We start from the raw sequence: 23,648 nt of genomic DNA, 5'->3' as shown, positions 1-23,648 counted from the left end.
AATGGAAATACACTTGAACTAATGAAACACAGAAATATTAGTGGAAGAAGGGACAAAATAAAAAGTTGTAACTGTGGAATTTCCATACTCACTGAAATCCCTCTGTCCCCACTCCATTATCATCTAGAAAATGGATTTTAGACACATGATACTGACTCTAGTTTTACTTCCCCAGGCTGAAAGGAAGGAAGAAATCATGTTTTCTTCCAGAACCTGCAGCTTATGATCTGCTGCCTACAATGGCTCTATGAACACATCTTGATTTTGAAGGTCCCAGGGGTCCTCTGCCTGTCAATACATACACAACATAAATAGATACTAAAGAGTTTGGATCGGTCCAAACTGGTCCACAGGTCATACTCATAGCTTTGGTGGACAGATTTCAAAGGGTAGTGGTGAAAAGCACGCAGGTATAGGAATTTCACTTTTATATGTACAATTGACTCTGTGACAGCAAGAGACTACTGAAAGAGGGTCAGCTGTCTAGGAAGTATGCATCTTAGTGGGTGTCACTGTCAGACAGACTTCTCTTTCCACAGAGAACTGATGATGCAGGAGAGAGATGAAACTGAATGCTTAATGCCATGTTTCTCGTTTCCAAGAATTAAGTATTTTCAACTGCAGCAGTTTCCACATGGCAAAAGCAGGCACAGATACCAATCTCTGTTAAAGTGAGCTCAAGGAGATCACGCTTCCAATGAAACAGTTGACTCAATAAATTATATGTATTAAAGTTTTCAAAAAGTTACATATGATGTTTCAATCTTAGGAGTCTGAGGGAGCCTATTATCAAGGTATTCTCAATTTCATAGTTATAAGTTTGGCAACTAAACATTTATCTCATTCATTTCCTAAATCCATGTAAAACTATTTGGATTTCAATTGCCTGGGCCTTTGAAATGTAATGAAATTTCCACTTAAAAGGTATAGTACACTACAGTTGTAGACATGCTCTCTCTTCTTAAGACAAAAATAACAGAATTTACTGTTTAGAGGTTAATGGGAATTGTTACTTGCAATATATGTATACCTAAAGTTATCTTCTCTGCATTTTATTATTTACTTTATATATTTGTTGTTTTATAACAATGTCAGTACTTTCTTGGTCATACATCTCATAGGTCTGTTACATCTTTCCTATGTGTTATTTTTATGAAATTATTAGATTATATAGATGGAAATGAAGTTATAAAAGACCTGAAGTGCATTAAAATCATCATACAGCTATGCCCTAAGGCAGAATCATGCACTCTTATAAATGCCCAACAGAATTTTTGTGTAATTAATCTTTGCAATCTATCTTCGACTGAGGTTCCAACACTTCCCTGCATAGGATACTTTAGATTCCCACAATTAGAAAGCTTTCCTAAAATCTAATAAAATTCTTGTTTGTTGCTAACACAACTAGGTTTTTGTTGTCTCTCTCATGATGACAACAGAGAGCATTTGATCATTTTTCTCTCTACAAACAACATTTTTGAAGAAGAACTGTTATTATGTCTTCTCCTTCTCTTTCTTCCAGACTAGACAAATCCAGTTTCTTCAGCCTTTCCCTAGGGAAAACATTTACTAGATGTCTTACCATTCCCCTTGTTCACCTCCAGGGCAAAAGACAGAATATGACAGAAAAGGAATTTAACAAAGGTTTAGAGTAATGCTGAATAGTAATTTTCAATAAAATGTAACAGCCTGATCAAATACCAACTGAACAGCAAAAGACAATGATATTTTTGAACAGGCTTCCAGGGCTTGTCCTCAGCACTGCCAGTTGTATCAGTACTCAACCACAAAAAAAAGAAAAAACAAAACCAGCATTATTGCTAGCTAGTAGTGTTCCTTCCTTTTGCCACACCATATGCAGAAATCACCAGAAAATACTTGTGCTTTGGAAGTCAGGGAAGGTCTACAAGGAACTCAACCTCCAAAATGTTAAGGTTCCACAACAGAGAAAGGTCAGTGTCATACCTGAGAGATACTGCATTAGGTCCATAGATCTCTCTCACTGCTGTCAAATCAGCCTCCAGCTGTGGGTGCTTGTGAAGTTCTCCATCATAGCTAACCTACCAGGGAAAAAAACCAAAAACATAGGAATTCTTATTTATGACATTACTGGCACCTGATTTAGACTCTTAAAAGTTCCCCCTGCAAAATATGCTGCATGAAGATTTCTTAATGCCACGCTCAGAAAGGGCACTGTGTTGATTAGCTGAAGCACTCAGGTGGTCTAGCTCTGCTAAGTAATGTGATTTGCAAAGCAGGCACCTCACCATGAAAATTTTTTGAGGGTCCCACTCCTGTTTGTGCAAAGAGAAGCTGCAATGGACCCATCTCTCTGTGCCATCTTGTCCTGGGTTTTGTTCTGAGACTCTTACACATTTTAAAACTGTTGAGAAGAACCTTCTCAGTTCATCCCAGTCCAGCCACTACAGGACAAAGGTTTGCTCCTTCTTGCTTGCTGTCACTCTCCTATATATTAGGCACAGAATGGCTTGGGCTCAACAACAGAAGCATGAAACTATTCTACATACCACAGGTCTCCGCATCTAAATGACATTTTCAGCTTACTTGCAGGCTGTATTCTATCCATCAGTGCAACAATATCAGATGGAAAAAAAATAAAATCAAAGAACAATTTCCCATTTAAGTATTTTACTGGAGAAAGTGTAAAGAAATATGTATTTAGACATCATGCCAATTTTTTTCAAACTCTACATGAACAATGGAAAAAGTTATGTCAGTGCTTACGCTAAAAAGCAAAATTTGTGAACTGGTCTGGTTGGACTGTATGCAGTCAAAATAATTAATATTCTCTTATCTTCTACAAGGACCAAAATACCTCTTTAGGCTTGAAACAATCTATTCACAGTCTACTACTACTTTCTGGTTAAGTGGTGTGCTGCTGATTGTATGAACCTAATTCTACTTCTTTACAACAACTAGAATGACAGTAATTCCACAGAAGTTGATGAACTCCCTAAATGTGGACAGATTCAGAAATGAGAGTAGAATTTGGTTGGTACCTTCGACAAATTCAGAGAGCAAAGCACAAAGGTGTAATTTTTCCCTTTGGCCATACATATATATGTGTATTTCCTTATACAGGAATTCCTGCAAAGAATTCTTGCTATTGCAGAACCCTATTCAGCTGCAGTACCGTTGCTTCGATTTGTACATCCAAACCTGTAGGAGACCAGTGCTATGACACTTTCAGATCTGCTTTCTAGAGATGTACTTTTCAATATAATTAAGTATATTTCAATAGGAAACATAATCAGATGATCACTTTTTACATGTGAAAATCAGCAAAGAATAATTTGATTAGACTAAGGATTCTTGAAATATAAGGCACAGAAATCATCAGCATGGTGCAGTCATGTGTTTATCAGAGATATCAATGATGTTCATGACCAGAAGGGTATAAGCCAAGTATACCTCTACCGTTTGTGCAGGTATGTCAGAACAATTTTCCAAGTAGAAAAAGCATGGGAAGAAAACTTCTATTTTTTTTTTTCAGTTTAGGTAGGAGCAAAGCAATCCTTTTAAAATGCTCATTACTCAAAGATGAATTCTTCAAAGATGCATAAATAGTTGCTGTCCTGCTTCCAAAGAGAGCACAGCAACCCTTCACAAATTACAACTGTGGTGCATCCACCACCTTCGTTGGTTAAATGACATTTTTTCAATCATTCTTATGTATCATTAATAGTAACATACAAAAAGAACACTATGCAGAACACTGGACTGCTCAACACAATGCCTTCTCCAATCTACTTTTTGATGGTAAGAGGTTATGAACTCAAAGAGGAAGCAAAGCAGTGTTCTGGCAAATTGTAAGACCACATTATGTTACTTTCCACCCCTGAAATAGTGCCATAGACATGATGATGTATGCAGGGGAGACTGCCAGAGTTTTGTGTATCAGCATTTGCAAGTATGTCCTGTAACTAAAGCATAAGAGAGAAGGCAAGAGAGCACCAAAGGCAGTAGTATTACTGTTTCAACCACTTGTTCTCATTTGCAAATGCAGTAGAGATTCAAAGCAAGAATTAACAAAACATCTCAGAGAAAGTGAATATAAAAGCTTAAAAATCTGATAACTTTGCTGTATCTGAAAGGTCTGCGTTTAGAAAGTCTCTGTTTTTGATCTGAGACCTGATTCAGTTATTTTGTCCCAAATAATGACAAAAGGTTGCATTTTTGAAGGAGATAAATGATTTACAAACCTAAATCCCATTGAAAATCAATAGGACTTAGGCTTTTGAATCACTTAGCTATTTTAAAGTATTCATCCATTAAATCCTTAGAAAGGATTACAAATAGGTGCCTAGGAAGTAGATACAAACATTTAATTTATGACCAAAAGGTCCTATGTTGTTTTTACTGCCCATGAAATGTCATTTGCCATTGTCCACAGTCCTTGTTACATCATCAGCTGCTCTCTTGTCTTTCCAACTGTAACCACTTAAAAATGTTAAGAATTATCCCTGACCTTCACCTTTCCCAAGTGTATTGCACAGTTACACTGCCATCTATTCCCTATAGTTGCTAAACTCAGAATTTTTGTACCCAATCTCTGTGGGCACTGCACACACTTGTCTCAAATGAAGAAGCTTGCCTTGCTTGTTCCCCACATACACAGTCAACTATTTTGTCTTCCCAATCCACCTGGTGCTCGCTTAACTCTAACGATCACTTCATCTGAAAAAGGACTGTTCTTTTTATCTCTAGAGGGACTTTGCTCGTTACCTGACTTCCCATTTATCTTCTTTAATTCTACAGGTCCTCTTTAGAATTTTGTCTTTTTGACTATGAATTTTAAAATTAAACATTTCCTTTTTTCTCTCTTGTTAAATATACTTTCTATAATGTCTTTTTTTGTTTGTTTGTTCTCCTTATTCTGCTTTTTGAATACTCTATAGACAAGATAGTCACAATCCTCTGATATTTTATTTTTATTGCTGATCTAATTGTTTGGGTTTTTTCCAGTTATAATTCCTTCCATTAAATGTATTACCTTAAAAAATTACAATGCAACATAATGTCGTTTGCACTTCAAATAGAAGGCAACTAAATTTTAACCAAAACTGCCTATTATACAGCCCTTTGACACCTTGCAGAATGATGTACTGCTCTTTGTGCTCTTATCTCACAGACAGTGTTAATATTTAGTCATTCTTTTGGGCACCGGAAGGCATCCTTTACCAAATGTATCAGCACTGGTTCAAGAAATAAGCACTCCTAGCTGTTTGTAGCCTTTTCCTTCACCTTGAGGCTACTGTCCTTTCTCCAGAGTTGAAAAATGGAGCCAGTACACAAAACTCATCACTACAGGGCAAAACCAGAAGGTTTTTCCTCTCAGGTAGATTAAAATAAGATCTTGCTGTTTGCACTGAAGTATGTGTACACGGTCCTCCCCAGCACTCCACAGGACTGTAGGAGTCAGCAGCTGAGGGGAGGCAATTCCTGCATTCATTTCTAAAGTGAACATGACTCAATACCCCATGTCAGTTATTTCTGACATTGAAAATAGGTTCCTTCAGTTCCAGTTTCAGTATCACTTGTAATAGCTTTTTAGCGGTGTGCTTTTTTTTTTTAAAGCACATCAACATGCGTGCTGTGTTCAAACCCCACCACGCTCTTGGCTCTGCAAGGTAAGAGGCTTGGCCATGTTCTGCTCATCAGCATCCCATGCTCCCTGCACCAACCCAACCGGCTGGCACTGCTGGCATGCTTCTGCAGCCCTGGCTCTGCACCCAGGGCATGGACAGCTTCAGCCTCAAGGCTGAGGCCATGACAACTTCCATAAACAGCAACCGTAATCCATTAAAATGTTCCTAAATAAAGAGTTCTAATAATGTGAGAAATTATTTCTTTAGGGCAATAGTCAAGACTAAAAAGATAAGAAAAACGTGCATCGACTAGCAGCATGAAGCGCTCTATTGACACGGCAAAAAGAAAAGAGATGAAGAGATTTTATTTCCCAGTACATAAGAGAATGTAATAATAACTAGTTCTGCTGAGGGAACAAGAAGGAAAGACACAGAGCAGTACATTAATCTAAAAATATGCAGCATTTTTCAAGGTGAATTTAACTGTAGAGCTCAGAAAAAGAATAGACTATTGCCTAGACCAAAATTATTTTGAAATATCTATTTTTACCATTAAATTGCAGTGCTCTTGACTTTACAAAATGGAAATTCTCCATAAGGAAACTGATTTGGATCCAGACTGACTTCCCATTTTTATCAATAGTGGGACAACCTTTAAAGAATCAGTATCTATTTCCTGGAAGTAAGCAACTGGCTTCTATTTTCAAATTTTTCTGAGGAGTACTTGCTTTTTCTGTTCTTACAGCTTTGCAAATGTAAACAAACTAACCCTATTTAAAATTTGATAATATTATGCTGTGTAACATATTCAATATTTCTGCTATAAACCACTTATATATATATATATATATATATATATACACACATTGCATTCTATTCAGTGATGAAGAAACCTAATAAATTTTCATAAATTTACAGTGGAATGAACAACAGAAGCTCCCAAACACTAATTTCTTGAAACCTGTGCAAAAATTCCCTCCATTACCTGTCCTCCATAATAAAATTCCTCAGAATCATTATCTCCTTCAGAATCTTCTTCAACTGTGCTGTTGTGCCGTGACTCCTTAACGGAAAAGGAAAGTTAACAATGATACAAGCGATATGCTTATCTTGCATTTATAGTTCTAATTATAAATAAGATATTATGATTTTACAAATAAGCTCATAGTGCCCTTTATTAGGTTATCATTTAGTATCATTTCCCCAGAAAAGTACTAAGGCTCTGTTTTACAAACAGTGAAATAGCAGACAAAAGATGTACCTACTAACTGGGTACAGAGAAACTCCCTGAATATGTGTCGGAAAAACAATGCTTTGTTGGGCCACAGACACAGTGTGGTGTTTTAAGGAACTGAGTAATTCAGCAGACTATAATGGGATACTTCACTCTGTGATTTTGCTAAAAAAAAACCCTAATCTACCCACCAAGAAAGGTTCTGGACTTAATTAATTTGGTGTTTCAGTGACCTACAAAAAATTTTAATTTACTTTATTCTGGTAAATCAATTCTAACAGTTTAAGGAAATAATTCAATTCCAAGCATGGCATCTCTTAAGTTCCTTTCTGTGAAAAACTGACACATTGCTGCTTAATTATTATTTTTAACAGAAGTTCCAGCCTGTTGCCAGAAAAGGTGAAAATTTTCTGACTAGCTCTATTCTGGAACTTTGAAAATTAAGGATTAGAAAAGTAATATGCTTACCCAAGTAAAACCTGCTTTAAATAGGCTGCTCTGTGAATAATTGTACTCAAATAAATAGAACCGATCCCGGTACAGACTGCAACTCAGCATGAGCTGAAGTGTTATATACTGCTTCCCACCAATGGAACCTCTACTTATAATTATGTAATTGCTTGAAGATATTAATTCGTGTTTCCCACAATTCATGTGTTATTTCTAGGCCCTATGATGACAAGGATCCCCTACAGAATGCCTGCTAAAATCATAATTCTTCACTTCAACCTGAACATGATGTACTTACTGCTTATTTTGTACTTATGTCCTGCCACAGAACTGCCGTAATTGAAATCAGATGTATAAATCAAAGAATAGCAATTACCCATAAATCTCATACAGTCATAAATGTTAAATACACCCAAATATGACCAACTTCTATTTACAGACATTCTAACCCCACTTCCCTAGCCTTGCCTCTGAATTCCTGCTCTAGTCACTGTGTGTATACCTAGAACAGAAATCGTTATTTCAGCCAATTTCACAGCAACTTTCTACAACAAGGCAAAAAAATAATTTCTGCTTCTACTTCACTGGGAAGAAACACAGTCACTTTAGTCTTCTTTGTTTTATATAACCTTAGTTCAAGGGGAAGTCTGTGTTAAAACAGAACTCAACAGAACAAAAATTCAACGCAAACCAAAGAGAAATGAAACACATCAGAATAGCAACAAACTCATCCTACCCTAACCAAACCTCTGTGTAGCCAACAGAAACAGTCAATGTTAGAGATTTTTTTTAAAGTTTTTTTTTTCCACCCAGTACTTTAAGTACCTCATTCAACTTAAAACAAAATAAAAGCTCCAGCTCTGTTCCATAGAAGCTAAATATACCTCAGGCTTATAATGGGTAAATCCTTCCTGCGCTTGAATTTTTCTGATGTTTACCGAGCACTGAATACAATGACAAGGCAGCAGAAGCAAAGCATTTGCAATGCAGGTTTTTATATCAGATCAGGTTTAATCTACTAAAAATCCCCAATCATACACATTAGCATAACTGGCCATGTTTATATCTCCTTTCCAGGATCAAATAGAGATCCGAGCCTAAAAAGCAGTCATCAAGAATCTCAGCGACCACCTTTACCAAAGGAAATCTTTAAGTCAAGCACCCAAATTCTTGATACAATGCTCAATTTCTTGCTTGAGGTAGGAGCCCATCTGGTACTTTCTTGGAGCCTGTAAAACTGTCAATCCCTGTAGACTTCATGTTAGTGACACTTCTTTCTTCAGCTAATGTCTCAGTGAGACTGGTCAGGGTCCCACGCCAGAGGTACGGCACAAATACAAGTGTGACTGGAATGCCTTAATACTCCAGCCACTACTTATGGTGAATAGTGTCACGCAGAGGTCTAGAGTCTCCAGTAAGGCTGCTGCAGGCCACACAAAGCAGCAGTGAGCTAATAAATAGCATGTGGTCCTGTGTGCAAGAGTAGGTTAAAAGGTATTGGCACCATGATCTACTTCTCCAGGAGAGCTGTATCTTTTAGGGCAGACAGGGTCTCTACCACTGTTGAACAAGAAATGAAATAAACGTCAAAACCCTATTTCCTAGGATGGGAGCACCCCTATCCCAACTAAGTGATTCACTAGTTAATCCATGTATGAAACCTAGAGAACTACGCTCATCTTCTAAAATGTGTAAATGCGTATAGTCTGCGTAAGCACACATTTGATAGGAAATATGTGGTAAACATTCATAATTTATTTTCTTTTGCTTCTTAAAATAACTTCTGTCAAAATAGGCATACAAGAAGTACATACCTCTCCATTCTCCCTCTGTAACTTTGATTTTATGGATAAGCAATAGTTGACATCACTGGTTTTTCTTAATTCTTAAAAGAAAAGGGAAAATAGGGAACATCTGTTAAAATATGTGAATTAATTTTGCATATGCAGACTTGAAATATTTAGTCGCAGTAATAGAGCAAATAAAGGAACAAAAAGTTTCAGATATGAACAGCATCAAAGAGTTTACAATACAACAGTCTAAAATTAAGAAGCCCCTACATTTCAGAAGACTTGTATTTTTAAATGTGAAATGGAATTCAGCTGGTCCACCTGGGAGATCTGTTTCTCCCAATCTGTAATTCACATTTTAGTGTCGTTTATTAATTTTGTACACTTTATAAAAGAAAGAAAACTAAAAAACCAACAGCAAAATTAAATCAGATCACCTTCTATATAAAACACAGATTTTTATTCTATTTTAAATGAAAGGGTTTATTTCTTTTTAAATTACAGAAATATTTACAAATACAATTTATCTTAAAGTTCTAACTATAATGGCTAGTTTTTGTTTGAGTGCCACCACACTCACTTCAGTAAAATTTTTCATGATTTACATTGGTATAAATGAGATCAGATATTGAAGATCATATTGGTTTTTCAGTGGAATTCAAAGTAATTCTGTGTTATGCAAAAAAAGCCCTAAAGCAATGTAATAATAATAAAAAGACTGCGAGGATAAGTGTTCCTGTCTGAAGAACTGCCAGAACTAAGACTTCTCTATGCAGTTTCTCCTGCAGCCTGAAATCATCAGGGAATGTTGTCTGCTAAAATCTAAAACCCCTCTACGCACTATGCATAAATCTTGATTATATATTGTATAAATGTGCCTGTATGTCTGAAAACCATATCCTTTCACGTATTAAATACTTTTTGAAAGTATGGAAATAATTTCAAATGAGAGGTTCCCAAAATCACTGGGAAAAAACATTTTTTTTCCTATAGTCTAATTTAGAGAAATAGCCAAACCATTTTGTTTGACATTTTCTGAAATACTTCACCAAAGGCAATGGCTTCATCCCCAGCGATGAAAATTTGGCGAAGTTTTAAGCAAGTGAGCATGAAAACTTTTAACTGGGAATTATTAAGCACCTCTAGCTGTATTCAAGGAGAACTGCTTTAGCTTAGACTGCAAGACAGTACAAAAATAAAATACATTCTGCCTACACAACTGTAGTGATCCCCAAAAGAAATATTTTAATTTCTTCTGTTCTGAAATGTAGGACAATTTACTACAGCAAGATGATGAGAAAATAGCAAACTGTGTATTTGCAGACATTAACATATCTCCCCTTTAACTGCAGACAACATCTTGTCTTTCCTCACAAAATATGAACTCGATAAAACACTTGGGACATAAGATTACCTGTAGCGATTTGCTGGAAAATTACTGGAATTGGCTCTGTTGTAACTAACACATCTTCATCATTATCAGAACTGGAAACATAAGTGTTATCTATGAAAAGAAAAACACCTCACATGGTGAAGTCCAGTTGTGCTCTGTCAGCCCCTTCCCACGTTGCCCATCCCACCCTTGTACCATAAGGAACTACTCCCCAGTTGGTTAGGGAAGCCAAGCACTACCATCTTTCTGATGGTTTTTGGTGGCTTTTTTTTTTTTTTTCTCTTGATATCACTAATGAAAAGTAAAATACCAGAAGGATGGAAGATTCAGACCCGAAGTTTATACAAGCAGACTCCTGGAGTTTGATGTCATGTCTTTTGTGAATCACACCAAACACTGCTCTGAAATGTCCCCCAAGGCTTAAGGAGGTTTGAACCAACCTTTGCAAAATGAAGACTTGTTCTATGCTTTTTGCTATGCCTGACACTAAAACTCAAGCTAGATCTGCTGTGCAGAGTGAAGGCTGCATTCAGAGCTGGGTGTTAACAGCCCTTTATGCAAAATACTTGTGCCTCATTTTGCCTAGTCACGTAAAGGTTGTCTGAAGTTATCTTCTAATCAGTGGACAACCTTTCTTATGCCTGATTCAGGAAAAAAAATCACTCCTCTCACTTAACAAAAATGTTAGGTATGGATATGAATATGGGAAGTCCGTCCCAAATTTTCTTTAAAAATGTAGGAATTAGGCTGTGGAGGGTGTGTGTTGGTTTTTTTGGTTTGGCTTCTCATTTTGCTTTCCAATCATTTAGTAATAACAAACAAGGAGCAGCAAGTTTTTATGTAGTATCTGCAGAAGTTAATTTTGCACAAATTGCTGAACCGTCTATGAAAGTAATAATACTTTGTTTTCTACTGATCTAGGCTGAACTGAAATTTAAGCTCTAGAGCAGAGAGGTTGGCAATTAAGATAATCACAGATAAAAAGACAAGTAAGAAAAATGAAATAAGGACTTGATCTATCATAATTCCAAACACTCCAGTCCCACATCAGCAAAGTGCATAAACTCACATGTAGTTTTAAGCATCCTGCTGCAATCCCAAAGTCTTTGACCACAGTGCTTCCAGTGAAATGTTAAAGATGTTAATATTAATTAAACAGTAAATTCAGTAATATTCTGTATTACAGAGGTTCTTAGCAGCCTGTATGAAGATGAAGCCCCAGCGCTGCTGCCCCTTTCTCGCACAGGTGTGCCACACTGCTTTTGAAGACTAGTAGCTGCACCGCCCTCCGCCTGTGAAATGGCTTTTCTGCCACATTCGCACACATCTACTGAGTCTGACACTATTCCACACCTTCGCCTGCTTCTGCTCCTGCACTGTCCCACGAGGTAACCTTGAGTGATCTGTGCTCCGCTCAACATACACATATTGCATGCAGGCAACTGCTGCAGGAGGCTGACACCACTTTTCTGCTCCATCAGCTCAGTCTGTATCCACTTGGCTACGTGCACTTGGCACAGGGATGTGTTTCAGAGCCACAGCATTGCGCAAATAAAATGGAGTCCCTTGAGCCATCTGCTAGCATTCACTCCTTCTCCCACTTTGTCTGTGGGCAGGATAGGCTGAGAACTATGCATCCAGGACAGCTGCATCCCACCCTCTTCATGGACCCCTGCCTTGCCTCTGTTTGCATGCTCCACCTTGCTGTCTTCATTTCAGTGTCAGCCTCACCATGCTGGATGGCTCTGGGCCATTCCTTTCCCAGGTTTGGGAATGCAACTTATTGCTATAGAGTCTAATGAGCTGGAATAGCAGAGACCACCATATCGCTCTAAATATACCAAACACCATATATATGGATGGGAGAAAGGAAATCCATGTGCTAGAACTTACTGCTGTATGAAAGAGTAGGAAAAACAATATGTTCTATACAGAATAGAAAATTACCGAGATATACATATAAGGAAAAAAGGACTGTTCAATTATAGTTCTGTAGATTTTAATTATATTTTTATGTCCATTGTCATTCTTGCTTGGCAGCTGGATAGTACTATTCTCACTGCCAAGTTTTTGTTTTCTATTTGGCAACCATTAGCATTTTTTCCTTTTCTTCCATCAGTCTAATGAAACTTGAAATTAAGATGCTGGTTTTCATTTGCTTTCTTCAACATCCAGTTTCTAACACACCACACCTAGGAACACCTCTCCTCTTAAGTGGAGGACCTAGTGCCCATACCTAGCGGAAAGATTCAGCAAATCACTTACTGCCAAACTCATTCTCTCCATCTCTCCTGCAATCTAACAACGTCTGAGAAAAGGATGTTTCTGTTAACATGTGTGTAACCCACAAATCACTGGGATAAAAGACTACAGCAGTTCTACAAGTTTATGGCAGCCGATGCGTATCACACTCCAAACACATATTCATTAGAAAAATGCTTGCTGCTGTAATGGTTCTCATAGGACTCATGATCCACTTGTATTAATGGGACTTCAGTCTACTCATTGATATATTCTACAACTGGAGCAGTTATTTTCCCCAGTTGTGTCAAAGTTATGAGAAAATGGTTACATAGATATTTTGCTGGAACTGTTATTACCTGCCTCTAAAATTTTCAGTGATATTTTCACAACTTCAGCAATGTATACACAACTTTGAGACTTCACTGTCTCAACACTATACCTATTAAGTTCCTCACTGTGCATTGTGAGCATATTTTTACCTTTCACTCATAATTATCTAATTATCACACACCTTCCATTATGTAAAGTTCTCATGTCATATTATGGTTACCATAGGTAAGATTTAATGCTCAGCTGTTTGTAATCTTTTGATACTTCATGAAGCAATTCAGCAATAGCTGCACACTGTTATCAGCGCCAAAATGGTGACGCTGCAGACATTAACACTTCTGCTGCGCACACACACACATTCCACTTCTAAAGGCAGCTAGAGTATATGCATTACCCAAAGCTCTTCTTATAGTATCTAAAATTTACTTGTGGTGTTATCACTTTTGGCTCAATGACTATAATTTGTATAGTAACTTAATCTCTTCTATTTTCAATGCATGCATTAGCAATTTATCTGATGATCAACTCTGACAGCCTTCTCCTGCATTTCTAGATTTGATCTACTGTGTATTAGACACTCCTGATCTCCAGAGGACACAAGTTTGGTATAGCTATGCACTAATGGACTTGACCTGTAAAGATTTACCCTGCAAGAAATTTATTTTGATGAGCACATGCTGAACTCTATCAACTAGCAGCAATAGTTGGCAGATCACCTTCCAGTTGAGGAGGACATCAGCACAGAGCTACCCAGACTTGACACTATGGTACTCTGACATGTCCCTGAAACACCCCTTAAGGTACATGCCAAAGAAGAGAGCCACAGTCAGCAGTAATGTTAAGTTAGAGATTTAGGATAAGGACAGATGACAAAGAATCAGGTTTACCAAGTCAAAACAAGTATTTTATGATCAAGCCTCTAAAATGGAAAAAAGCCATTATCACTCCTAACACACTGAACACCTCTTCATCACAAAGCAAACATGCACCCTGCAGAAGCTTGAGATATAAATGAAATCAGGTCTTCCAAAGCCTTGAAGGGTTAGACTTCATTCAGTAAACATGTACGGCTGGTTTACCAATCCCCCAATCCCCCTGTCAGCTACAGTTCTGCCTTTAAAATACAGGGAGTAATGGCAGAGAATATTCATTAGGTTTAAAAGCAACCAAAGTCACTCAGGTTTGTAGGCCATCCAGGCATGCTACAAATAGCATTGTAAGGGAAATCTGAGGTCTGTCAGAAGAATTTGCCAGGAGATGAGATCTCATGTGCTGTGGGAGTAACTGCTGGTCTGTGCTCCAGCCTGCCATTTAGTTAAGGCTTCCCAGAGATCCAAGTTTTGTGATGTTTAATAAACTAAACTGTTAATAACTTATGATGGTATTTTTCCCTCCATTCATTATCAGGGCAATGAAGTAATCAGTAAACCAATTTATCTGTGGTATGACTGTGTATTTTATGAGTATCAGTTTCTCCCCTTTACTGCATGTTGAAAAATTATTAGTAGCAGCTTTCCCTCCAGTTTTTACCAGTGAAGAAAATATCTCTCATAAAGATTGTTAATATTCTTTCAAATAATCCATTGTATTTAGCATCATTGCTGATGCTTGCTGATTTCTCTCTGTATCTGCTTCAAGCGCTCTGGTGTTTTGAACAATATAGTCTACTGCTTATCAGTAAAGAAGATCAAAGCCTCACTTCTTTAGAGATTCTAAAAGAAACAAGAAATATTTCTTTTAGAAATATTACAGAGATGTTACAGATAAAGATCAAAAAAGGCCAGAGGGCTTCATATCATTCATGGTACTTACACGTAAATAATCCCAAGTGCGAAATACACAATATCGTACAATCCAACAGTACTACCATGAACCTTTACCTGCACAGCACCTGTCTGCCCTCATCCTCACTTTCCTCTCCTACTTCTGCTAACCTCTGTGCCACCTGAAGTATCTGTGCAGTCTCTTTGTGAAGGAAATCAGGGAAATAAGCCAGCTGAAAACTAGCTTTTGCTTTTGCCTGGTGTTCTTCATGTGAATAATTCCCCTTGTCTAGATTGGCTGCATGGTTATACAAATGCTTTTGCTAACCCAGCTCAGAGTATGAAAGGGATGAAGGACTGAGCAGCTGGCAACAGCTTTGCAAGCTTATGTTACCAAAGACATACCCATACACAAACTCTTGGCTTCAACTGACCCCAAAAAGCATCAGTGCATAGTCCACAGGCTTAACTTGAAGAACATGGGTAGTCTCATTAAGGTCTAATGCAGAAATGCTTGCTGGCCCCATGCCAGGCTGCCCAGCCTCTTGAAAGATCAAGCTTTATCTACCATGCCAAAAAGGAGCTGGGCGCTTTCTCACTCCTATCACTGTTGGCTCCAGACATGGAAAGCATCATATAAGTTCCAGTCTCTGTAAACTTGTGAACCAGGTTTTCTCACCCTGACCCAGCTGACAAATGATGCCTGGAAAGGAGGAATGACTGTGAAAATAACTAATGGAAAATGATTAGCACAAGGATGCACCTGGAAGACAACAACACCCTTTCAGATCATCTCATCTGAATAGAGCAAATTGTGGTAACATGCATATGTGTGTCATGGACAAGAATGTTGCACTGTACCTGGGTAATCCTCAGAGACATGCACTGAATAGGATACACTGTAAAAAGAAAAAACAAACAAACAAACAACAGAATTAATAACAACAACAGTAACTGCTGGCATAACATTTTTTTCCTGCTCCTGTATTGTGTTTTTTTATAGGTTCCTGACAGTTTCCAGGACAGAAAATAACAGCTATTCTGATTGCTTTTGAAGTGCTCAGCTAAAAATAAAAGTGTCATGCCCATTTTGAAAACTTATTTTGCTAAACTGGCACATCCCGATTTCAACCTTCTTAGAATATCAAGACTGCATTATATTCACTTTAGAGTAACATTGCACAGTATCTGTGCTTAGGTTTAAAAAAATAAGTTGCTCTTTGAACAGAACTGGAAAAGTGTAAACCCCAGAAGTTTTCCCTGCTTCTGGTTTCTCGGGTTGAGTCAAGACCCAGTAGCAAGCCTTGCTTGCTGGCTGGGGCACTTCTGTATCTTCCTATTAGTCTCAGTAAAGGCTCTGAATGGTTCAGGCACCTTCCTCTCATCAGAACCTCATATTCGTAACAGCTGTGGCAATTTTATTTGATTCCTCTACCTCTTTGCCAAACTGAGTTCAAATCAAATTTGAAAGAGACATGGTCACACTAAAGGGTAGCTTTACTACATGGATTACCTGAGTCTGTTTCATAAGAAAGTAAGTTATACAAACACACCGTCCTGGTCCTCCAGCCCAGCCCACATGTTCTTTCCCTACCACCCAGTGAGATCTTCACTAAATTCACTGCTGAGAGCAGGAAAAATGGGCATGGTGGTTGGCTCGATTATCTAACTAGCCACCAAGTCCTTCTGAATTTTTGCAAGGTTACTGTGTGTCTTAATTTTGCATTAAAAGCATTCAACTCTGCAGCACGCTGAAAGCTTTCTGTTGTATAATTCATGTTCTTTCCACTTCTACATTCTATAAATTGTATGTGTCAACTTACACATTTAAATAATACATGGTGTGTGTTCAGGTCTGTAGAGAGTTAAGCAGACAAAGGCAGGATGGCATAGTCCTTTAATAAATTTTGGTGTGTACTGTACATTGCTGAAAATTGTTTCAGTGGATCTTTCTAAATTACATGAATATAGTTTCCATATAGAGTACAAAATAAAACTATGTATGATTTTTTTTCTTTTTTTCTCTCAAGGACTTCCATTAAATGAACTACACTGTCACAATCCAATGATTGTAGGGGTGATCAATATGAAAAAGTAGGTCCCTCACACTTTCTTCCATAAGTCAATCTATTACCACACAGCTCTGTCACCTGTTTTTGCACATCATCTATTCTAGCATAATTCATTTTATGTATTGTTTGACTAAGAGGCAAAGATACCTGTTTCTTCAATGGCTGAGATGTTCACATAAATTGAAGCAGAAAGAGTGTTTATTACAGCTGACAAAAGATTTAGCCACACAACTCTTGATAGCCTCAGTCAAGCCAGAATTAAATCCCATCACTGTGTCCATCTGAAAAGCATTAATAGAAAACCTATCTGCCAAACCATAATTATGGTAGTATGCTGGAAATAGCAATCTGATGATCCTGAGCTGTCACTTCAAAGAAAGTATTTAAAGGAGATGTGAAGCAAGATTAAAGAACAAAATGCCTGAAAATAGGATAATTACTTCCAATTAAAATAAAGCAATAGTTTTAATTATTTTTTTATTTAAAAAACAGTAGTTTTTATTAAATTTGTTCAGTTCCTAAACTGCAGTTTAGGAACTGAACAAATTTTAGTATAGCCCTCAATTCAGCAGAACTATTAGTTTATTATGCTGGGTATGTTTAATCTGGAAATCTTTACATTATTAGTTTCATTCCTCTCCCCCCAGCTCCCCCCCCGCCCCCCCCCCCAACCAAAAGGGAATGTCTAATTGTCTTCTTTCCATCTAAATTCATATTTTCAGCACATGTTGGGACCTCTGTTCTGCCCTTTTCTCTTCAGTGTCCCCAGATCAGTGTACTTTGAGAAGTATCAGTGAAGTATTATACTAGACAAAGATCTTATGGGAACATCCTTTTAGATAGTCCATTCTTCTCACATATATTTAAACTCATATTCAGGGAGAATAAGGCTTGTTTGAGCCCCCAGACAAATGAAGTGGTACTTTGCTTGAGCTTGTCATCTTAGGTTAGTGATGTGCAGGCTATGGAAGCAAAAGGTGGAAATAAAACTACCGAACAGAACACAACTTGGTTTTCTGTCTCAGCTTGCCTCTGAGTGTTGCACAGGACCACACTTTGGCACATTTTTCTGCATTCAGGATAAACTGCTTCCTACTGACTGTGCACCTGATTTGTCAGAAAAGAAGATATACCAGGCTAACAAAGGTCTCTTAAGAGGCCCCTGTCCTGCAGCCACCCAAGCATTTTCCCACTAACTTCAATGAAGATGCAGATGTTCAATGCCTCCCAGTGTTAAAACTTCTTAGAGCCAAAGAAAGCCAGTACTGAAGCAGCTTCCTTGCCTGAGTATGCAGAAATGCAACTGGACTCAATTTAGGCCTGGCCCCCTCATCGATGTACATCATGATTATTCTAGTGAGGGATGTAATTTTTCCTTCTGGCAATGCAGTTCTTCTGTACAACCCTGTTGCAGTTACATTGCTATAAATACAACTTATAGCACTATAATTTATTTCCATTCCCATAAACACATTCTAACCAGCCAACCATCATCCTTGCTCATTCAGTTATATTGCTTTAGTTACATCAACATAGTTCAACACTTGAGTACAAACAAAGCCTCAATGATGGTGTTATTTCTGTTTTATTCAGCTTAGACCCTCTGCAGAAGGCATCCTACAGTATATATGCTTCTTGACCTTTAAAGTCAGAACAAGCTTAATATTAGAAATTGCCTAATAAAATTTTAACACAGTAAAGCACCATATAGGAAATTAGTGCAAGCTGTGATGTTTCACTGATTATGAGTTTTTAATGTAAACTTCTTTTTGCTTGAAATAATATTAACATGTAGATCCACAGCCTTAGCTTAGTAACAATTCTACTCACAGGGGACTCCTTGCAAGCTTTTTGCAATGTGCTTAAAGCATAACTGTTCCTCCTTCAGAAAGGCTATCTTGCAAAGGTCTCTCTGCATTTGAGAACTAATTCATCAGATAGATGGAGACCCACCACTTAATTGTTATTTTTCAGATTAATCAGTTCCAATTTGATACAGAACAAGCAAATTCACCTGCATTTGATATTGCTATAATTTATATATATATATATATAAAAAAATCTAGTTAGAGAGGAGTGCAGCCTCCAAACTGATTATACTACCAGGTAAAATATTACCCAAAAAATTGAATCTCCAGGGCAAAGAAAGAAATCCATGAAAACTGAGAAAGACAGCAAAGCAAAAGTTACTGCAACAAAACTCATTCATATAAAGGAAAAATACCAGCTTCACCTCTGTAAATCAATTTGTAAGATTGTTTCCTATGTCTTGAACTGCAGTACCATGAACTATCACGGTACAAACCCGTGGATCAGACATGCATCCTAAAGCCACAATGATGCTGGAGCTGGAGTGTATCTTCCCATCAAATTCACATTATCTCAACTCTATGCCACCTGTAGTTTCTCTCTAGGAAAGAAATCCATTAAGCTGCATTTCCAGCTGTTTTGCACAGCAGGAACAATGTGAAGCATCTGGCTCGAGTCTAAGATTTATGCCCATGGAATGGTTATGACAATTCAACCAGCTCTGTCCCACGGCAACGGCTGACTTACTGCCTTATTAAGTGTGGAAATTGTGATCTAGTTTTGTCATGGTTTAAATCCAGCCAGCAACTAAGTACCATGCAGCCGCTCACTCACTTCCTCACTCCCACTGCCCCGGTGGGATAGGGAGGAGAATCAGAGAAAGGTAAAACTCATCTGTTGAGATAAGAACAGCTTAATATAAAGTAAAAGATGATGATGATGATCACAATAGCAATAGTAATGAAAAGGAAAAAGAAGAATAAAATCCAAGAAAAAGAAGTGATGCACAATACAATCACTCACCACCCGCTGACCAATGCCCAGCCTGCCCCTGAGCAGTGATTGGCTCCTCCTGGCCAACCTCCCCAGTTTATATACCCCACACTATGTCCCATGGTATGGATCATCCCTTTGGCTAGTTTGGGTCAGCTGCCCTGTCTCTGCTCCCTCCTGGCTTCTTGTGTACCTGCTCACTGGCAGAGCATGGGAAACTGAAATTCCTTCACTTACAGTAAGTGCTACTTGGCAACAACTACAACATCAGCGTGTTAACATTATTCTCAGACTAAATCCAAAACACAACACTGTACCAGCTACTAGGAATAAAATAAACTCTATTCCAGGCAAAACCAGGACAAGTTTCTATTCCAGTTTTAGCTGTCTCTACCAGAGCCAGAGCTCCATGTGCTAACATTGTAGCTTGCAAACTTGCTGATGAATAGAAACAAGATTTTTTGTCATGTGGAATCTTACATTAGTCTAATGCCAATCTATAACATGATATAAGAAAACAACAAATAGGATTTTCTTAATCTTAATGCATCTGGAGCTACAGAATTCAGAAGAGACTACTTTTTGTTTACAACAAATAAAAATCCCAGATCTAGCTCATCAATGAAGTAATGCCAGAAGTTAATAGGATGACTGAAACTTCATACCTGAAGAAAAAATACTAAGACTCAGCAAAGTAAACTCTGGACAAATATGTAAGATTAAATGCTACTATGGCATTGATTACATGCCAGGGTCAACTTCTGAGTAAGTGGCGAGCTGAAGAAAAGAATAGTGAAATCTTCATAAGAAAAATAAAATTATACTGGTGAAAACTTTGGGCCAAAGGGCCTTTTTAATGACCAGTACAATACTTCTGGAAGCACAGTGTGATATAGACTTGATGGTTTTACTCTCCTCTAGGTGAGGCAGTAAGAAGGAATAAGGTCCAATTGAACAGATACAACTTGTGTTCTTTTTCCAATGCCTAACTATCAATTCTCCAAAATTACTACTGATCTTCAGTAGCTACACATTATATGCCACAGTGGAATATTTAATGAATGTCCACTAATTCTGCAGAAAATATTCCCACTTCCATCTTCACTCCTTTGTTTCTTTTCTTTGAAAATGCTTCCAAATTCCTCAATGGATTCCTATTATTTTCACAGCCTTTAGCTTCCTCTTCTGTTTCAATAAGACCACCATTTGATACTGAAGCCTGGCCCTTCATATTGTGTCACTTATGACAAGCCTTTTTCCTCAAATGAAAGAAAATTGGTCCAAAAGGATTCCACCTTGAACATAGGCCACTCTCTTCTAGTAATTGGTCTGAGATCAAGTTTGAAACCTAAGAGCTTGGCAATAAATCATATCACAAATACAAGGTAGACATTAAAGATGTACTGTGGGTTTCCATCCAAACAAAACTTTCAGATTGCATTCCTGAAATATCTGACCTTTGAAAAAATACCCTGAGAACTGGTAGAAGATGAGGCATTTAGGTATTGGCCAGCTGGAAAACTAAGCCATTTACACAAAAAAATCTGAATACTTAACAAGAAAAAAAATTTTTTTTTTTTTTGCAGTTTAGTTCATTTGAATTAGGAAATTCTCTGAAAAGAGCTACAATTCAAAATTAATAGTTAAACACACTGCAAAAGGCTTCAATGTCAAGTCTTTCTTCTGATCTGTGCAAGATGACATGCATGCAAATAACAGCAGAAGAGACCCAGCAGCCATAAGCAGCAATTTTCTATGGCAAAAAGATCTCTTCTGCTTAATGGACAGACAAGCCTTCCAAATCCACAGCCTGGAGACAATAATTTTGTTCTATGCTGAAAACCGAACAAACAAAATAACTATGAAAGCAATTAAAAACTAAGCAAAAATTACTGATGTGTTACTTACAGCTAGGACAAAGGAACTTAATGCAAACTCCCCCTTTGGTGTTCAACTGCCACAACCATGAGTGAATGATAATGTCAGGTTTTCTGACAATTTATGAACAAGTGAATTAACAAAATATTTCATCACTTGGTATGTATGACTACCGTGCTATTAAATACTTTGATAGCTTTCAATGGAGCTCTTAAAAAACAATGCAATTACACTACAGGAAAAATAATCTTGCTCTTCCGCTCTAGAGCTTCTGAAAGATTCCATCTCACCCAGCACACATCAGCTGAGAAATTGCTCCACTGAAGCTCATATTCAGAAATATACCTAAAACTGTGGCAGCATTCTGAATTTTCTTATGAGGAAAATTTTGTATTCAACTATTGCTAACATTCACAATGCCTTTAGTAAAAAATATGGAGGCTTTTAAAATGTATTTATAAAATGATAATACAATGCACATGTTACTGCACTGCAAATCCCACTAAAGACTGAAGTAAATACTATTAGACAACACAAACTAGCAAGTACTGCATTCCATTCATTCATGATCTTAAAGGTCTTTTCCAACGTAAAACAATTCTGATTCTGATACCTTTGACAGTCCCAGTAACATGACAAAACATAAATGGAACTGCAAAAAGTTGCAGTTGTGTAAAACACTAACAAAGTGACATGCATCTCCAAACAGAGGGACATACAAACAGTAGTTAGAATCACGAGTTGGAAATATGATAGATAGCACAACACATGGCACGGTTCTGAAAATAAAAGTTTGCATAAGGCTTTTTAAAATATAAATACAGACTTTTTGCTCTTTCACACAGTGAAATAACTACTGAAACACAGGACTTCTTTTTTTCCAGCAGTGAAATAAAACCTGATGTCATTAAATAAAACAACAATTACTGAAAAACAACCTTATTATTGCCTGAAAAGAGAATTAGAAGCCTCCACAAACAAGACGAAAATTAAGAGAAGGCAGACCTAAGTTTTCATGCACATATTAGCAAAGCTATTAAAAAAGTGACTGTTAATCAAGGGCAGCAAAAATAATCTCACTACATGAAAATTTATTTTCTTTTAAAATACAGATTTTAGAACTTGAATTAAATCCCACTGAAGTCCATGGGAGTCTTCAGTACATGACAAAGAAGATTACAGGCAAGTTGCACAGGAAATAGAAGACTTCTGGCCCCTACCACTCTCCTGGTACTTCTAGACACAGGTACTTAATCACTTTGCTGAAAATTTCAAGATGTATTCCAAACGGTGCGAAATTTGGCAAGTACTTTTTTCCCTTTTTTTTTTTATATCTGCAGCTTATTTATACAACTGGACAGTGAACCATTTCACATCCGTACTATTTTCTGGATTCCCGATTAAAACTAGCTTCATGGATTTCTAAACAGCTTTTGAAGTACCCTTTAAAATGTTTTGCATATACATGTCTGCATCTCAGCAATTTGTTTCCAGACACTGGCCACCTTAAATCTCCTTCTGAAAGACATTACTTCAATGAGTTTCTGTATCCCTTGTGATTCAGTACATGATGACCCAGCATCAGTCACAGCTATTTTTTGCTGCTAAACAGAGCCAGGCTCTTGCAAAGAATTGAAATTAGTGCACACATTCCTTTCACTATACATCAAAATTCCCCGTGGTGCACCAGCAAAGAATAACAAGTGACTGAGTAATCTTTTCCTCCGGATGTTGAGGAACATGCATGTGTGATGACATATGAAAAGTCCCAGGCGCATGTATTGATGACAAATTAGAGCTATTCCAAAGAGACATGAGCAGTGTCAATGTGCCAAAAATGGCACTGCTTTCATTTTGTGACATAACCTACAGGAACAGAGGTGCAGAGTCAAAGTTATTATGTTTGCATTTGGCACTAAGAATAATTGCACTACTGGTCTTTTCATGCAATCGAAGTGCATCTGAATCAAATGGTGAACATTATTCAGGAAGTCCCACCTGATTTTGCACATTATTCACATAAAGGGGATACAGAAGACTACAGCTCAACCACTTCCTTTTTGCAGAGCATCAGATGAAAAAG

The 23,648-nt window shown here is 37.5% G+C and overlaps 1 protein-coding gene across 2 annotated transcripts in view; it reads right to left on the bottom strand.

Annotated features, from left to right (window-relative positions):
• Positions 1–23,648, bottom strand: part of PARP8 (poly(ADP-ribose) polymerase family member 8) — a 120,792-nt gene that overhangs the window by 51,607 nt on the left and 45,537 nt on the right. For both annotated transcript variants that reach the window (XM_055699378.1, XM_005443926.4), the window contains exons 3-7: positions 15,675–15,712; positions 10,498–10,587; positions 9,108–9,178; positions 6,595–6,672; positions 1,966–2,060 (exon numbers count right to left, since the gene is read on the bottom strand). In XM_055699378.1, the coding sequence (XP_055555353.1) occupies positions 1,966–2,060; positions 6,595–6,672; positions 9,108–9,178; positions 10,498–10,587; positions 15,675–15,712 (372 nt within the window). The remainder of the gene's footprint in view (positions 1–1,965; positions 2,061–6,594; positions 6,673–9,107; positions 9,179–10,497; positions 10,588–15,674; positions 15,713–23,648) is intronic.

The sequence above is a fragment of the Falco cherrug genome, chromosome Z (assembly GCF_023634085.1).
Source record: "Falco cherrug isolate bFalChe1 chromosome Z, bFalChe1.pri, whole genome shotgun sequence".
NCBI lineage: Eukaryota > Metazoa > Chordata > Aves > Falconiformes > Falconidae > Falco > Falco cherrug.
Note: the sequence above shows the minus strand (reverse complement) of the source record. Positions and strands in the feature narration are given on the sequence as shown.